Genomic DNA, 16,288 nt, shown 5'->3' with positions numbered 1-16,288 from the left:
AGAACTCTCTGGCTGGAAAATTCATCTCAAGGGTGACATGCAGGTCTTTGGGGGAGGTGTTCCCATGTGAGAGCATAGTTGATGTCCTCATTTGTCTCACGCTGAGCCTCTGCAAGCCCTGTAGTATCTCCTTCCAGCCCCTCAGCAGTTGGAGAAAAGGGAGTCCTTGTCTGACCCAGATGAGGAACAGGGAAGATGTGAGAACAAAGGACAAAGTGAAGCAGAGTTGCAAAGACAAGTGAGGAGGCCGGTGAGACACGCCAAAGCCAGCTGCCAAAACAGACCATGGGTTCCCGGCCACGACCTGATTCCCTGGACAGGAAGTGCTGCAACTGCCCGCCCCCCCCCCAGGACTATCCCTAGGCACAGTAACTGGAGAGGGAGTCCAAGAAGTCCAAGTTCCAGTGTTCACTTCCCTCCTCACAGCTCATACTTCTCTCCTTTCCTGTCTATGGCCTTTGTTCCCTTACCCCATGCTCTGTTTCAGTGTTTTTCAGTGTCTGTCACACTGACCCATTCCACCTCTGACCCCTCTGACTCCCTTTCTTTTGTTTCCTTGGATTAGGAGTTTTAAATCTGGGAAGGCCAGTGTGGGGAGGTAGTTTTCTCATCTGTAAGAGAGAAGAGGGGTCCTTTTCCTTTTCTCACTCTTTCTTTCTTTAGTGACCCCAGGTGCCTATTTCAGTAATTTCCCCAAAGAGTCAGGGTATTAGCGGGGCTTGGGGGGATGGTGCTAGCGACCAGTATGCCTGTACGTGCAGACACACACCTGGAGGCTTTGGCCCCACACCCCATCCTATCAGCAAACATTGGTGTCTAGTTTCCCTTCGTGGTCACTCACACCTGCCCTGCTTGGGTGACTTTGGGGTCAGCCCCTTTGAGCTGCTTTTCTGTAATTGGTGCCCTTGCCCCCGCTCTGGTGCCATACACTCCCCTCCCCCACCACGGCACAGGCTGCAGTTCTAGCCTTTTATGGTTGAGTTTCTTATTCTCTGCGGCCAGTGTTGACAGGGCCATCGGTGTGGCTGCCCGCCAGCTGGCAGAAGCAACATGTTAAATACCGTCGTCCTGGGAGGGGAATGGAATGGAGGGGAATGGGGCTTTCTGTCTGCCTCCCCCTTGTAGAGCTAAGAATAGAATTGCTCAATAAAATGAGAACTTACATTGATAGATACAGCAAAGCCATATTCATTCAGAGCCCATGGATTCAGAATTAGCTCAAAGTAAAGCTGGATTAAGCTCAGATTTACCAGTGTGTCTCTAGAGAGGTCTGTGTATTATCTGATCAGGTCTATTAAGTAGATGTAAAATGTAAATGAGATAAAGCAGGAATTGTTTGGCCTACTTGGGACAGGTTTCAAGCACTTTAGAAACATCCATTTACAGGCCAGCCAAATAAAGGCCAGTTGAATAAAACTTAGGCTTGTTAGCAGTTAACTTCTCTTATTGCATGGGCTTTAAAGAAACACCACTTCCTCTTCAGGTAGGCTATGACTGCTAGTTTGCAATGATCATGAAAACTACCCTTTCCCTCAGTTAGTTTAAATTAGTGATGTCTAGCTATTTTGTTTTTGTGGTTGTCATTGTCAGTTGCCAGGGGGGTTGGTTCCAACAGATGGCAACCTCATGTACAACAAAAGGAAACGTTAGCCAGCTCTGCACCATCGTTGGTATGCTGTAGTCCGTCATTGGGGCCACTGTATTTCAAATGCCTTCCAACCTAGAGGGTGCCCGTCTTTCAGCACTATATTGAACAATATTCTGTTGTGATCCATAGGTTTCATTGACTGGTTTTTAGAAGTAGGCCTTCTTCCCCAGTCTGTCTTAGTCTGAAAGTTCTGCTGAAACCTGTCTACCATGGGTGACCCTGTTAATGTTTGAAATACCTGTGGCATTGCTTCCAGCATCATAGCAGCACGCAAGCCACTATAGGAAACCCTGGTGGTGTAGTGGTTAAGTGCTACGGCTGCTAACCAAAGGGTCAGCAGTTCAAATCCCCCAGGTGCTCCTTGGAAACTCTCTGGGGGCAGTTCTACTCTGTCCTATAGAGTCGCATGAGTTAGAATCGACTCGACGGCACTGGGCACTGGGTAACCCACCATAGTACTGGAAACTGACAGATGCGTGATGTTTAGCTATTTTAGGCTCTTACTATTATTTTATAATTTAAAAGGCAATGCAAGGATCTGTGATGTTCAGAGGGCCTCTTGCTGCCACCTGCATGGCTTATCTGCTACCCAAGGGAAGTGGCAGGAGAGAGCCCAGGTGATGAATTCCTTAATGGAACTCGAAGAGCATGAGAAAAACAGGTCACTTCACGTGTCTTCAGGGGAGAAAAACAAAATGAAAAGAACCCAAATACCCAATCATTCCCAAATATTATCTGACTGTGGAACTTGCCTGAATTTGAAAGGCAGAAGATTTCCCTTCACAATGCTTCTTTCAGGCGTCATCAAGATGCATTCTTGAGCTTTTTCTGCCTGATAACCTGGAAGATAAAAAGCCCTGCAGCTGGGGCCTGGAGATCTTTTGAAATCTTTTTTTGGCTCTGCCTTGCTAGGTGTTCTTGGTAAGCACAGTGCCTTAGCCTCTGAGGGCCAGTTTCCTTCTCCGCTAGGATGGGGTTGATGTAGGCAGATACCTGCTGGGAGCCATTTTCTGAGAGCCAGAGGCAGCGAGTGGCGGAACATCCAGGCAGGGTTAGGTGTGGCCACAATCCTCTTCCAAGCACACAGGCACAGAGAGACTGTGAAGAGAGTTACTTTGGGGCAAGGCATTGAGACAAGACCTTCCACTTTGCCAGGAGTGAGAAGATTTACTGAGCAGAAAATCCTGGAGCTGGTGCTATCTGAGACCCTTCCGTTAGAGGCAGCGTTTCCCACTCTCCCTGGTCTGGCCCCCAGGGAGCCATGGGAGAATTCTGAGGAAGCAGCGGGGAGCTACGGGCCCTAGATGCCCAGCCAGCCTCTCCTTGACCAGGCCAGGCCCGGGTCTCCCTCCCAGTCTGAGTGTGTCTGGGTATTTGGCGTGGAGGGGAAGCTCATGGGAGCACTGTTTTGAGGACTTCCCCTTAGTGGGTTTGCATCCCTTTTTAGCTCCTCTCTGTGTGAGGCTTTGTAGGTTGGAAATAACAGAAAGTGTTAAAGTACAGCTGGGGAGGGAGCTTCAAGTCTCACATGACTTCAGAGAGAGAGACTCGGGGGTCTTTTCAGAACTCCTTAATTAGTATCAAGTTCCTTGAAAGCACTGAGGTTTCCCTTGGAATTAAAGGCCCCCATCCCTGATTTCTCAGCTTCTCTTGTACTGCAGGCTGTGATGGATGTCACATGTTAGCTCTTCTCTGTCTTTCAGCCAAGAGACATCTGTAAAAGGGTAAGGTACAAATAGTCCCCCTTCTGCAATGCCCATTTCTCAAAGTTCCCCTTTCCTTGACCAAAGCAGAAAGGAAGGAAATCCGTCAATGGTGTGTGTATCTGCATTCGTTGTATAAACCTACAGGATTCTAAACTTGTCCAATCAGAGATTTTCCAGGCAGTTTTCTCAGGGGGAAGGCAGTGAGTCTGTCTTTCATCTTACTTTAGGCTTTTCCACTTCCTTCGCTGGGTCTTCAGAGGACTTGAACCACTTGCTTCTAAGAGAGTTTAGAGCAATAAACAACTTAACCAACACCAGACATGTTTCTAAAAAGACCAATATATCTTTCAGAACAAACAGTTTTTCTAAGAGAACATATTAAGCAACTAGTGAAAGTGGTTCCATCCCAGAAGCCCTCCAGAGTGACTGCTAAAAGACTGGGAAGTGGCTCTGCCATAGTCCCAGAATCAGGCCCCGGGCCGGGACCAGGCTGGAGTTCCCGGGGAGAGAGTTTCAGGACAGTGCATTCTTGGCTGCAGTTTAGAAATGGGGGGGGGGGGGGGGGATGAATATGTTTGTGCAAACAGTTTGCGCTCTTTTACTAACCTAAAGGTTGGCAGATAAAACCCACCAGGGGGGCCAGGAAAGAAAGGCCTGGCTATCTCCTTCCATAAAAATTACAGGCAAGAAGACCCTAAGAAGCATGGTTCTACTCCGTAACACTTGGGGTTGCTGTGAATAGGAATCGACTTGGCACCAGTGGGCTTGGTCTGGGGTTTAGAAACACACACAGAGAGAATTTTCTTTCCTCACCATATACACAGGGTCATTTGCAGGAACAGTGTGGGCTTTCTGCCTTGCTGAGGGCTGGGAGAGTAGGAGACACTATGCCAAGTGCTTTACCTGGGTTCACTTGAATCTTGCAAAAAGCCTAAAAGGTAGGCATATATTGGCACCATTTTCCAAGTGAGAAGGACAAATAAAGTGGTCTCAGAAGCTAAGGAACTTGCTGGAGAGAGTGCACAGAGCTTATAAGTGGGGAGCCAGGTTCGAATTGCTGATTTGTAGAGTGCCACTAAGGCAAACTGCTTAGGGGCAATGAAAGGTTCCTGACTAAAGATAGCTGTAACTAACCATCCACCTGGAGAAAATAGATCTGAAAAATAGGAATTTTGTTCAGATAAGCAACTAACAAAATCAGCAAAACTCAGGAGCCTCACTCAAGGGTTGGCTACAGTGGTTTGACTTGACGTTGGCATCAGGTTGTCTGAATGGGAAGGCAGCCAAGCCAAAGGGGCTGCTTCTTGTGTCCTCAGCTCATTTTCCAGCCCCAGTCAGGGACGGCTGTTATTTGCTGTCGTATGCTTGTTTTTTAACTAATAGACTTAATTTTTTCAAGAGGTTTTAGGTTGACGGAAAATCGCACAGATAGTACAGAGAATTCCCATATGTCCCTTTTCCCCCATGTACAGTTTCACCGGTCATTAACATCTTGCATCCTTGTGGTACATTTGTTATAATCCACACATCGTTATTACCTTAAGTCCATGGTTTACATTAGGGCCCACTCTCTGTGTTGTATCGTTCTATGAGTTTTGACAAATACCTAATGTCATATGTCCACCATTACAGTATCATTCAGAATAGTTTCATTGCCCCAAAAATGCCATTTTCTACCTGTTCATCTCTCCTCCCCTCCCTCCAAACTCCTGGCAATCACTGATCTTTTTACTGTCTCTATAGTTTGTTTTTTTTTTATAGTTTTGCCTTTCCAGAATGTTTTACAGTTAGAATCATACAGTATGGAGTCTTTTCAGACTGACTTCTTCCATTAAGCCATATGCATTAAAGTTTTCTCCATGACTTTTCATGACTTGATAGCTTTTTTTTTTTAATAGCTGAATAATATTTCATTGTATGGATGTACCACAGCTTGTTTATCCATTTACCTTTTTAAAGGACATCTCGGTTATTTCCAATTTGGGGCAATTATGAATAAAACTACTATAAACTGGTTTGCTTTTGAAATTTATGCCAATACCAGGAGGATAAAAGAGGTTGAAATGGCTTTTTAAGTTTTACAAAGGTAGAAATGAAGTCTTACAATAATGATGCCAGTAATGGGTAACCAGGCCAGCCACTGTTCTAACAACTTCTCACAACGATCTTGTGATCCAAGTGCTATTATCTACATTTTACAGAAGAGGAAACCGATTCATGGAGAGAATCACAGCTAGTGAGTGGGGACAGACCCACGTTTTAATAGATCTGTCTGATGTCAAACCCTAACCACCTTGCTTTACTGCCCCTCTATGGGGCAGGCATTTTCCAAGTCCCAGAGGTAGCAGAGGCAGACCCCTAGTTACATCACAGGTCACTGGCATAGGGCCTGAAGGACACACACAAACATATATACACACAACTGCTGTCTCCCAAAACATTTGTGATAAAAAACAGTCCACGCCTTCTGGGCAGCTTCCTAAAGTTGTTTGCTCTGAGTAATATGTTTATGACTTGGGAAAAGTACAGGAAATCATGACTTGTAGCCTGGAAGACTAGCCAAAAAAAAAAAAAAGATCTTCCGAGCACATAGATACATATGGGGCTTTCTGTATGGGTGGTTTGTGCATAGGTATGACTGTTTTGGGTGTGTGATGGAAGAAGGAAAGCCAAGGAAGGCTAAGGCATGGACTTGGGTTCTCTGGGCCGCTTCTCCCCCACAACAGATAGAGCTAATTCAAAATATTTCTTCCCTGCAATTCAGATGCATTTGGGTGATGTTGTGCTTCTATATCCTCAGATAAACCAGACCCCCCAGCCGGCACGCCTTGCGCCTCTGATATTCGGAGCTCCTCATTGACCCTGTCCTGGTACGGCTCCTCGTATGACGGGGGCAGTGCCGTGCAGTCCTACAGTGTCGAGATCTGGGACTCGGTGGACAAGATGTGGAAGGAACTGGCCACATGCCGCAGCACTTCTTTTAATGTCCAGGACCTGCTACCTGACCGCGAGTATAAATTCCGTGTGCGCGCAATCAACGTGTATGGAACCAGTGAGCCGAGCCAGGAGTCTGAACTCACAACGGTGGGAGAGAAACCCGAGGGTAGGCTACCTTCCTTCCATCACTGACTTGCACTGCGCATGATTTATGTTTTTTATGCAGAAGCCTGTACCGAGAGGGATACTGAGGAACTGAGAAGGTATCAACAATGACTGTTTGGCAAGATCCTTTGGGGTCTTGATTTCCAAAGTTGTGATGTTAATTTATACTTTAAAAGACGTCTATACGGCCTTTCAAAAAACATTGAACCTGCAATTTTGGTACACTGTCACCAGGTGGTGATCGTTTGTTACTCAGTCCTGGAAGGCCTCAGGTAGACCTCAAGTTCCTTTATCCCCCTCTTCTTTCTTTGCACTTATATTTGAATGCCTACTCAGTGTCAGGTAGGGGGCACAGAGACAGAAGATAAGACAAGGAGCTTAAAATCTAAATAGGGAGACAGGTATGTATACAGCTAACAGTAGTGGACAGGGTGCGTGCTATTATAGTGATATAAATAAAGAACTAAGGGGGCACAGCAGAAAACATCAATAATGTTCCATGGAGGCTAAGGTAGGATTCCTAGAGGAGGTGATACTTGAGCTGAACCTGGGGAAAAAAAAATAGGATTCTAAGAGACAGAGAAAATAAAGAAGGACATTCCACGCAGAGCAAATAGCATGAGCAAAGGTACAAAGCAAAGGTACAAATACAAGGCATTTTGAGAATCTTGTGTGTGGCACAGGATAGCAGGAAGACTAAAAAGGTAGTTTAGGTGAAATTGTGAAGTTCATCCAAGATTTTGAGGCTGGAGATTAATAGGAATAGATCTGTTTTTTTGAAAGAGAACTGGGAAAAGAATAGAGATTGCTACGTAAACTGTGGTGCTGGACCAGCAGTCCTGGCATCCCCTGGGAGCTTGTTAGAAATGCAAGATCTCAGGACCTCCAGTCCTTCCAAAGCTTCATTTTAACAGGATCCACTCACCAGGTGATTTGTGTGCACATGGAAGTTTGAAAAGCACTGGAGTGGATGGAGGATGGATTAGAGTGGGACAAAATTGGAGTCAGGGAGAAACCAATAGGGCCTCTGTGGAAACAGTCCAGGAGATGATGGGAAGGGCATAAACTAAAGCCTTAGGAGGTAGAATTGGCAATCCTTCATGAATTTTGGGGTACAGAGTTGAGGGAAAAAGTTGAAAGAGTCTAAGATGGCTCCCAGTCCTGGCTTGGGTAACAGAACAAGTTCAAGAACTATTTAGAGGTCTATTATTAATCATGGCTAACATATATTGAGCACTTGCTATATGCTAACAATATGTTGAGCACTTTACATATATTATTTCATTCAACACTAATAACCCAATGAAGTAGATACTGTTATTACCCCCATTTTATAGATAGGGTAAATGAGGTTTAGAGGGGCAAAGCTACTTGCCGAAGTTCGCAGAGCTTGCAAATGGCAAGTTCAAGCTTGAACTCAGAGCTGTCAGACTCTGAAGCCTGTGTTCTTTACCTGTGGGTTAGACTCAGAGAGGAGACCAGGCTGCCTCCCAGGTTCTTGCTTGAGTGATTTGAAGGTTAGATAACAAGGGTCTGGAAGTAGACAGGAGCCCTGGTTTCAGACCTGCTGAGTAGAGGTGTTGAAGGGATGTATCCAAGCGGAGGTGTCTTCAGACTGCTGAACAGTTGAGTCTAGTGCTCAGGAGAAAGATTTGAACTAGTGCTACAGATATGGGAGTCCTCCCCATTTAAATAATAATTGAAGCCATGGGCATCGATGACAGTGTTAGAGAAAGTCAACAGGGCTGAAGACAGAACCCAAAAGAGCACAGTAAAAATGAGGTGGCACGGTGTCAGATCTGCTCGTCTAACTTCAGGAGGGGGAGGGCAGAAAATCACCGTCATCATCAATATCAGCCCAAGGCTGATTCCTATGAGGTGTAGGTCAAACATACCTCCATCCTCCAAACTTTTTGCCAATTCTGACACCAGCCGTCCCTCCCATGGCACTCTCTACTGCTCTGCTGGGTTCAACAATTAGTTGCAATGGCCACACAGAACTCACAGACAACACTCAAAATTATGGGTTTATTAGGGAAGTAACAGGTTACAAGTCAAGATAAGGATAGTTTCTTCTCAGCTGTGCCCTCAGCCTTTCACCCTCTCTACCTCGCCTCTGCTCTGCTTGGGCAAGTCTTACCAAGCTCTTTAGCTCTGCCAGTAAGTGCTCAGAGGCACCCCACTCCACGAGTAAGCCTCCACCCGAAGGCACTCAGCTCTCTCTTGCTCCGTGGGTCAGAAGGCCTAGCTCCACAGATAAATGCCCTCCCAGGAGGCACCCCACTCCACCAGCAAGCCTCCTACCCAAAGGTGCTCCACTCTCTCCATAGGTTGGCACACCGACTGTAGCCACCCACTCTGTGGGCTGGGAATCCCACTGTGGCATCTCCTGCTGGTCTCCATTTCTCTGCTGCACTTGCCACCACTTCTTGCAATCTCATGCTGTCTTTGGTGTTACAGCTCTCTCTCTGTCTTCTGGGTCTAGGATGTTCTCACCATGGGGAACCTTGGGTCCAAAGGACATGCCCTACTGCTGGCTCTTCTTTCTTGGTGGTAGTGAGGTCCCTGCTCTGCTCTGGAATTGGCTCTCTTTTAAGCCCAGTGGGATGGCAAAACTGACCAATCCCCTCATTAAGTTTCTGTACACCTTATTTGCATGGTCTGACACCCACAGGGGTTCCTTGCACCTTATTTGCATTCTTAGCAAGCTGTTCAATCCCCTTGGTGGGCCATAAAAATCTTATTTGCATAGTCCCACCCAAACATTTTGTGGGAGTCACAAAGACTATGGCTAGAAGGGCCATATTAAGTAATTCACTGCAGCACAAATACTAATACCTAAACGAAGGAGCCTGTGAGACCTGGAGAAAGGATGGAGGAGGGAGACAGCCAAGAGGAGACAAGAGACACGTTGCAGAAACAGGTGTAAGAGTGAGTTGCAAAGAGGTCTCAGTGGACAGCATCGAATGCTAAAGATGAAAATGATGAGAGCTCTGGCAAGATCTTTGGATTTAGCCCTTTGGTTGACAGGGATCTTTTAAGGCAAAGTCCGTAGAGTTTCCACAGGGTGGGATAATGCTTGCCATAGTTAAGGAAGGAAGGAAAGGCCAGATGTGTGGAATATTATTTCAAGAAGTTTCATGTGAAGAGAAGAAAAAGGGTGCTGTGAATTTAAGGTGGAGGAAAGTTTGGCAGCAGAGAGAGAGATGGAGGGATCCCAAGCTGAAGGAGCTAATGGAGAGAGGTGTGGAGAGGCTAAAGCACCACAGGGGCTGGAGGAAGAAGCTGGTCCTGAAATCAAGGCATAATTTGAGGGGTCATGAGCATGAAACTGTAATTACAATTTGATAACCCTCTCTAATTTTTTTGTTGTTCTATCTTTCTCTTTTTTAAAATTTTTATTTTGCGTTAAGTGAAAGTTTACAAATCAAGTCAGACTCTCCAACAAAAATTTATATACACCTTGCTATATACTCCTAATTGCTCTCCCCCTAATGAGACAGCTTGCTGCTTCCCTCCACTCTCTCTTTTCGTGTCCATTCCACCAGCTTCTGACCCCCTCTGTCCTCTCAAATTCCCTCCAGACAGGAGATGCCAACATAGTCTCAAGCGTCTACTTGATCCAAGAAGCTCAGTCCTCACCAGCATCTTTTCCTATCCCATTGTCCAGTCCAGTCCCTGTCTGAGGAGTTGACTTTGGGAATGGTTCCTGTCTTGGGGTAACAGGTCTGGGGGCCATGACCGCCGGGGTCCTTCTAGTCTCAGTCAGACCATTAAGTCTGGTATTTTTACGAGAATTTGAGGTCTGCATCCCACTGCTCTCCTGCTCCCTCAGGGGTTCTCTGTTTGGTTCCCTGTCAGGGCAGTCATCAGTTGTAGCTGGGCACCATCTAGTTCTTCTGGTCTCGAGATGATGTAGTCTCTGGTTCATGTGGCCCTTTCTGTCTCCTGGACTCGTAATCACCTTGTGTCCTGGATGTTCTTCATTCTCCTTTCATCCAGGTGGGTTGAGACCAGTTGATGCATCTTAGATGGCTGCTTGCTAGCATTTAAGACCCCAGACGCCACTTTTCAAAGTGGGATGCAGAATGTTTTCTTAATAGATTTTATTATGCCAATTGATTTAGATATCCTCTGAAACCATGGTCCCTAAACCCCCGTCCTTGCTACACTGGCCTTCCTTCATTCAGTTTATTCAGGAAGCTGCTTTTGGTTTAGCCCAGCTGTGCTGACCTCTCCTATATTGTGTGTGTCTGATAAGCCTCTCTAATTTTAATAATTAGGTGTAAAATAGATGTTAAAACTCTACTTTCAAATAAAATGAGGGCCCCAGAAAGTTAGGAGGATACCAGTGCAAAACATACCAAATTTGAAATTTTGCCCAAACGAGCCTGTCCTGGGTGGCCTTACCCATGAACCCTAAACATCCGTATTGGAGCAGGTTTCCTCGAGCACCACAGTCACAAGGATGTGGATCCCTGCTCCTGGGACAGACCTGGCACTCAGGGCACCCACCAACTAGCTGCTCAAAACTGTCTGTTGAGGGAAACAGTGACAATACTTTGAAATCCCCCCAACACCCCTCTGAAATGAGCAGAAGGGGAGCAGGCAGGTTAGAGTAGGGGTGCCAGGAAGAGCAGCCAAGTTGCAAATCTGTATGTTTTTAGGATATGACTTTGTTAAGAAAGAGGACTCCCCACCTCTTGGAAAACTGGCGGGAAAAGGAATAACATTTGCGGTCAGAAGATACTCATCAGCTGGGAAGAAGAGCTTCCCACCCTGTGGTGCGGTGTAAACCAGGAGAAGCCCTGGAACCCCTGGTTGAGGCAGCAGGACCAGCAGCCACCACTGGAGCTTTGAGTTGTGTCTCCCAGGAGACCAGGCCAGCTGTAGGGGACCTAAAGGGAGGAGGAGCCAGGACCGCTTGGCTCTGGCAGATGGCCTCTCCTCTTCCTGCAGGCAACTGGAGGTCTCCTGTGGTCCTGAACTCTCCTTCCCTGCCAGGGTCCCTCCCTTGTTGGGAGCAGACAGGGAAATGTTGAAATACAGAGGAGGGGTCCAGGCCACCCAGGGCTTTCAGACAGGAAGCTGCTTCCCACCCTCAGGCCCAACTGGGTTATCCAAGGTGGGGAGGGGCAGGACAGTTGGCAAGCATTAGGCCTGAGAGGCAGAGAACAGTGGGGCTTGGGTTATTCCAAGCAAAAGTCTTCTGCTGACTGCTCAGGTGTTTTAGTTGTTATAAGCCTGGGCAGGTCATCTCTCTACTTTGAAAGGGAAATGGCTCTCAGAGAAGTGGGGTCTGGGAGGGGGAAGGGCAGAGAAGAAGGATCAGGTAGGACGTTATGGTAGGTCATGTCATTGGAGCCAGCGGAGTGTGAGGGTCACCAAAATGGCAGTGCCGATTAACCCTTACTTTTTTCTTTGCTACATAGCCCAGCTGATGTTGACAAACCTTCACCACCACCACCCCTCGTACTTCTACCTCAGCAACCTTAGATTCCTACTGCACCCTGATTCCTCAGTGTCATCCATATTCCTTCCCTCCCAGGTCTCACTCAGAGACATGTAATTCACCCATTGAATCTCGGGTCCCTCCTGGGTTTCAGGCGTTGTGGTGGGCACTGGGGTACAGTGGAGGACAAAGTGTGGGGTTCCCCATCCGGCCTCCTTATACCAGAGCCACTCTTTGAGACTATGGTTGCTGACCTGACAGCTCCCTCCCAGTCTTCCCAAACCTAAGTAAGCACTAACTATGACTCTGATGAGACCGTGCTCTTTCCCATCCCAGCCAGGTCCTGAACATTAACCTGAACTCTACTGCCACCCTTATCCTGCTCTCTTACAGCTACTCCATCCTTGCACCTGACCCTAATTTGTTCTAATCTATAGAGCTGCCATCAGAACAGCTGTGACTGAGGCTTTTTTTGGACTTGGGGCTTCCTTACAACCTCTAGTGCAGTTAGAGATGGAGAGCCTGAAGGCCAGATCAGACACTCCTGCCCCTTGCCTTTCAGAGGCTGTCTCCAGGGCTGGGACGCCCTCTAGTGCCCACTGGGAGTGCAGCAGCCCTCGATGTGGAAAGGGACAGTTCTCTGACCAGAGGATCCTGAGGGCTCAGGTGGTCTTCAACCAAACACCCTCTCATCTGTTTCCAAGAAGACCTCAGAACAACCTCGCAAATAGTATTTCCACTTAGCTTTTAGACCTTATAGCTCTTTCTGAACGTTTACTTGAACAGCCTCTCCTACTGGAATTTTAGTTCTTTCCTCAATGGAAAGGTGGGGTCCAGGTGGTCACCTTTCCCATTATTACAGCCCATTTATGCTCTAAGAGCTGGCTAATTGAACTATGGTCTTTGCTCCATTTCTCTCTTGCTCCTCCTCTTGTGGTCATTATCCCCTTCAAATAGAATGGCAGACAGGACAAGAAAAAAAAAGGGAAACATCAGCCTGGAGTCTTGATCAGAATAAGGATATAACAGTAAGCTGGGAAGAGGGGTTTGAATTCCCTAAGGATGATCTTATCCCCACAACCAAAGAACCAGGAATACATAATGCATCTTGTAGGAGGGAAGGAGACATCTTGATTGACTGGGTTGAGTGGATATGGCATTTGGAGTGAGGGGCAAGAAAGCCAGCTCTGTGGTTATCTAACTGGTATCAGAGATTGGCCGGTTCTAGAACTGGTTGCCTTCTTCAGGGCTAGCCGGAAGGTGCCCCCATGGTGCGGGGTTGTTGGAAAGGCTTCCTGGGCTCCCAGCACTGCTGCTCCTTCCCTGGGAAAGTCCAGTGGTTCCTCCCGAAGATGCCAGGCTGGGAAAGCCTGCCTTCTCTTTTCTCTCTGACCCAGCTGCTCAGACCCCTCTGGTTCCCACGCCTTAGCTGGAGAATGTAGCAGGCAATGAAATAATAATGGAGGCCTCAACAGGTCAGGGCCACTGTTTCAAATGGGACACCAGGGGGTCGCCCTGACAGTCAATATTGTTATTTTGTCTCTAAAACCTAGTCCCATGACGAGCATCCACCAGGCGCTCCTAATCTCACCCTTGTCAACTGGATAATTTTACTCTTTATCATGTTTGCTTTAAGGAATTCTGGTGGCAAAGTGGTTAAAGTGCTCAACTGCTACCCAGAAGGTCAGCAGTTCGAACCCACCAGCCACTCCACAGGAGAAAGTTGGGGCAGTCTGCTTCTGTAAAGATTTACAGCCTTGGAAACCTTAGGGGGTCGCTGTGAGTCAGAATAGACTCAAAGGCAGTGGGTTTTTGTTTTGTTTTGTTTTGGTCGCAGAGCCCTGGTGGTGCAGTGGTTAAAGCACTCAGCTGTAAACCAAAAGATGGGCAGTTTGAACCCACCAGCCGTGGGAGAAAGATGTAGCAGTCTGCTTCCATAAGGACTTACAGCCTTGGAAACCCTGTGGTACAGTTCTACTCTGTCCTATAGGGTCACTGTGAGTTGGAATCAACTTGATGGCAACAGGTTTGGATCATGTTTACTTTAGATTTCTTTCCCAACGGGAGATGCCTAACCTTTTTTTTTAAATCTCACTTAACCTGGCAGCCCTTCCTTTCAATGGCCTCCTCCAGCTCTACCAGAGTTTTCAGGAGCAGATGAACTAAGCTGTACTAAGGGCAGAGTAACAACCCCAGTTTGTAGCTAGTGCCCATTCTCCCTGACGGCAGCATTCGGCTGGCCAGAGCAGTGGGATGAGATACTGTCTACATGTCTCCCGTCCGTCTCTCTCGGCTTAGAACTAGAGACCTTCGGGCTTATCATCCCCAAAGGATGATGATTACGTTTTCCCAGAGCACACGGCTCCATGACTGGCTCCCAGCCTTATGTAAGACCCCCTCAAGTGCCTGCCTTGTCATCTGTGAATTTGACGATATCACCCTTCAGTCTCAAATGAGTGATTTAGAAAAACTGATCAGCTAAACCCATGTTGGGGCAGTATCTGAGAATCCCCACCACATTAATACTTTATCAGCTAGACTCTAACCGAGAATTCCTGTCCATCTCAGCCCGTTTTGTATTTTCATGGCAGTTTTGTTTCTGTGATAAAATATTCCTCCCAGTTCCATTCACATTAGTCATTTTATTGTGTAACTTCATCAGCAGAGTTTTAAGAATGCTAAATCACGGCCTATCTTTGTTCCTGGCCTCATGCTTATATATACCCTCAAAACTCCTGAATCAGCAAGGAGTACTTATCCTGTATAGGAACCACACTACTTTTTCTCAGATTGTTTGCTTAGGTATTCAACAATTTGTCCTGCACTCATTACAAACACTCAACTTGCAAACCTCCCTAAAGCACTGCAAAGCTCAGCTCGCTTACACACAGCCCCTGCCTGGTAGGCAGTGTCTGACCAACCTCTGCCTCTTACACTCTTTTCTTCCCTCATAGGTGGTTCATCCATGCTTTCCCCTCAGAGGAGATTCTTCACGGTCTTGTTCTCTGGGGCACTTCAGCAAATCACTGTTTCCCCAAGCCTTATACACATACACATTCACAAATAATCCCCCCCCCCACCTTTTTTTTTATGCTTTCTCTCAAGTCTGTGTTCTGTTTCCTCAGGAAACCTTCCTTCATTCCACCTGTCAGCTAGTACGCAACCCAGATCATGACTGAGGAGCACAAAGCACATTGCAAAATACTGCACTTAAAACTATCCAGGGCACTAATTAGATAGTAGATAAGAACTACTTTAGGTGAAGGGAAAGACGACATACAATACAGGGGAGGTCAGCACAACTGGACTAAACCAAAAGCAAAGAAGTTTCCTGAATAAACTGAATGCTTCAAAGGCCAGCATAGCAGGGACAGAGGTTTGGGGATCATGGTTTCAGGGGACATCTAAATCAATTGGCATAATAAAATCTATTAAGAAAACATTCTGCATCCCGCTTTGAAGAGTGGCGTCTGGGATCTTAAATGCTAGCAAGCGGCCATCTAAGATGCATCAACTGGTCTCAACCTACCTGGAGCAAAGGAGAATGAAGAACACCAAGGACACAAGGTGATTACGAACCCAAGAGACAGAAAGGGCCACATGAACCAGAGACTACATCAGCCTGAGACCAGAAGAACTAGATGGTGCCCGGCTACAACTGATGACAGCCCTGACAGGGAACACAACAGACAACCCCTGAGGGAGCAGTGGGATGCAGACCTCAAATTCTCGTAAAAAGACCAGACTAAATGGTCTGACTGAGACTAGAAGGACCCCAGTGGTCATGGCCCCCAGACCTTCTGTTGGCCCAGGACAGGAACCATTCCCGAAGCTAACTCTTCAGACATGGATTGGACTGGACAGTGCGTTGGAGAGGGATGCTGGTGAGGAGTGAGCTTCTTGGATCAGGTGGACACTTGAGACTATGTTGGCATCTCCTGCCTGGAGGCGAGATGAGAGGGTAGAAAGGGTTAGAAGCTGGCAAAATGGACACGCAAAGAGAGAGTGGAGGGAGATAGCAGGCTGTCTCATTAGGGGGAGAGTAACTGGGAGTGTGTAGCAAGGTGTATATGGGTTTTTGTGTGAGAGACTGACTTGATTTGTAAACTTTCACTTAAAGCACAATAAAAATTATTTAAAAAAAAAAAAAAACTATCCTGGGGCCCTAGAAATCATCTAGTACAACTCCTTCCTGTTACAGATGAGGAAACTGAGGCCCAGAAAGGGAAAAGCACTTAGCCAAGGCCAAGAAGCCATAGTACCCAATGTCTAGGGACCAACTGGTGTCAAGGCGAAGGAAAGCCTGGAGTTCTGAAGTGGATGTGTTCTACTGGACACACTGTCTGTCCCCCACCTCTACCCTACTCACTCCTGACACAT

At 46.9% G+C, this 16,288-nt stretch overlaps 1 protein-coding gene across 7 annotated transcripts in view; it reads left to right on the top strand.

The window, feature by feature from the left end:
• Positions 1 to 16,288, top strand: part of MYLK (myosin light chain kinase) — a 337,690-nt gene that overhangs the window by 276,894 nt on the left and 44,508 nt on the right. For all 7 annotated transcript variants that reach the window (XM_049878336.1, XM_049878326.1, XM_049878354.1 and 4 more), the window contains one exon: positions 6,155 to 6,457. In XM_049878336.1, coding sequence (XP_049734293.1) covers positions 6,155 to 6,457 — 303 coding nt within the window. The remainder of the gene's footprint in view (positions 1 to 6,154; positions 6,458 to 16,288) is intronic.

The sequence above is a fragment of the Elephas maximus genome, chromosome 1 (genome assembly GCF_024166365.1).
Source record: "Elephas maximus indicus isolate mEleMax1 chromosome 1, mEleMax1 primary haplotype, whole genome shotgun sequence".
In the NCBI taxonomy this organism is placed as follows: Eukaryota; Metazoa; Chordata; class Mammalia; order Proboscidea; family Elephantidae; genus Elephas; species Elephas maximus.
This window is presented reverse-complemented; position numbering and strand designations above follow the sequence as displayed.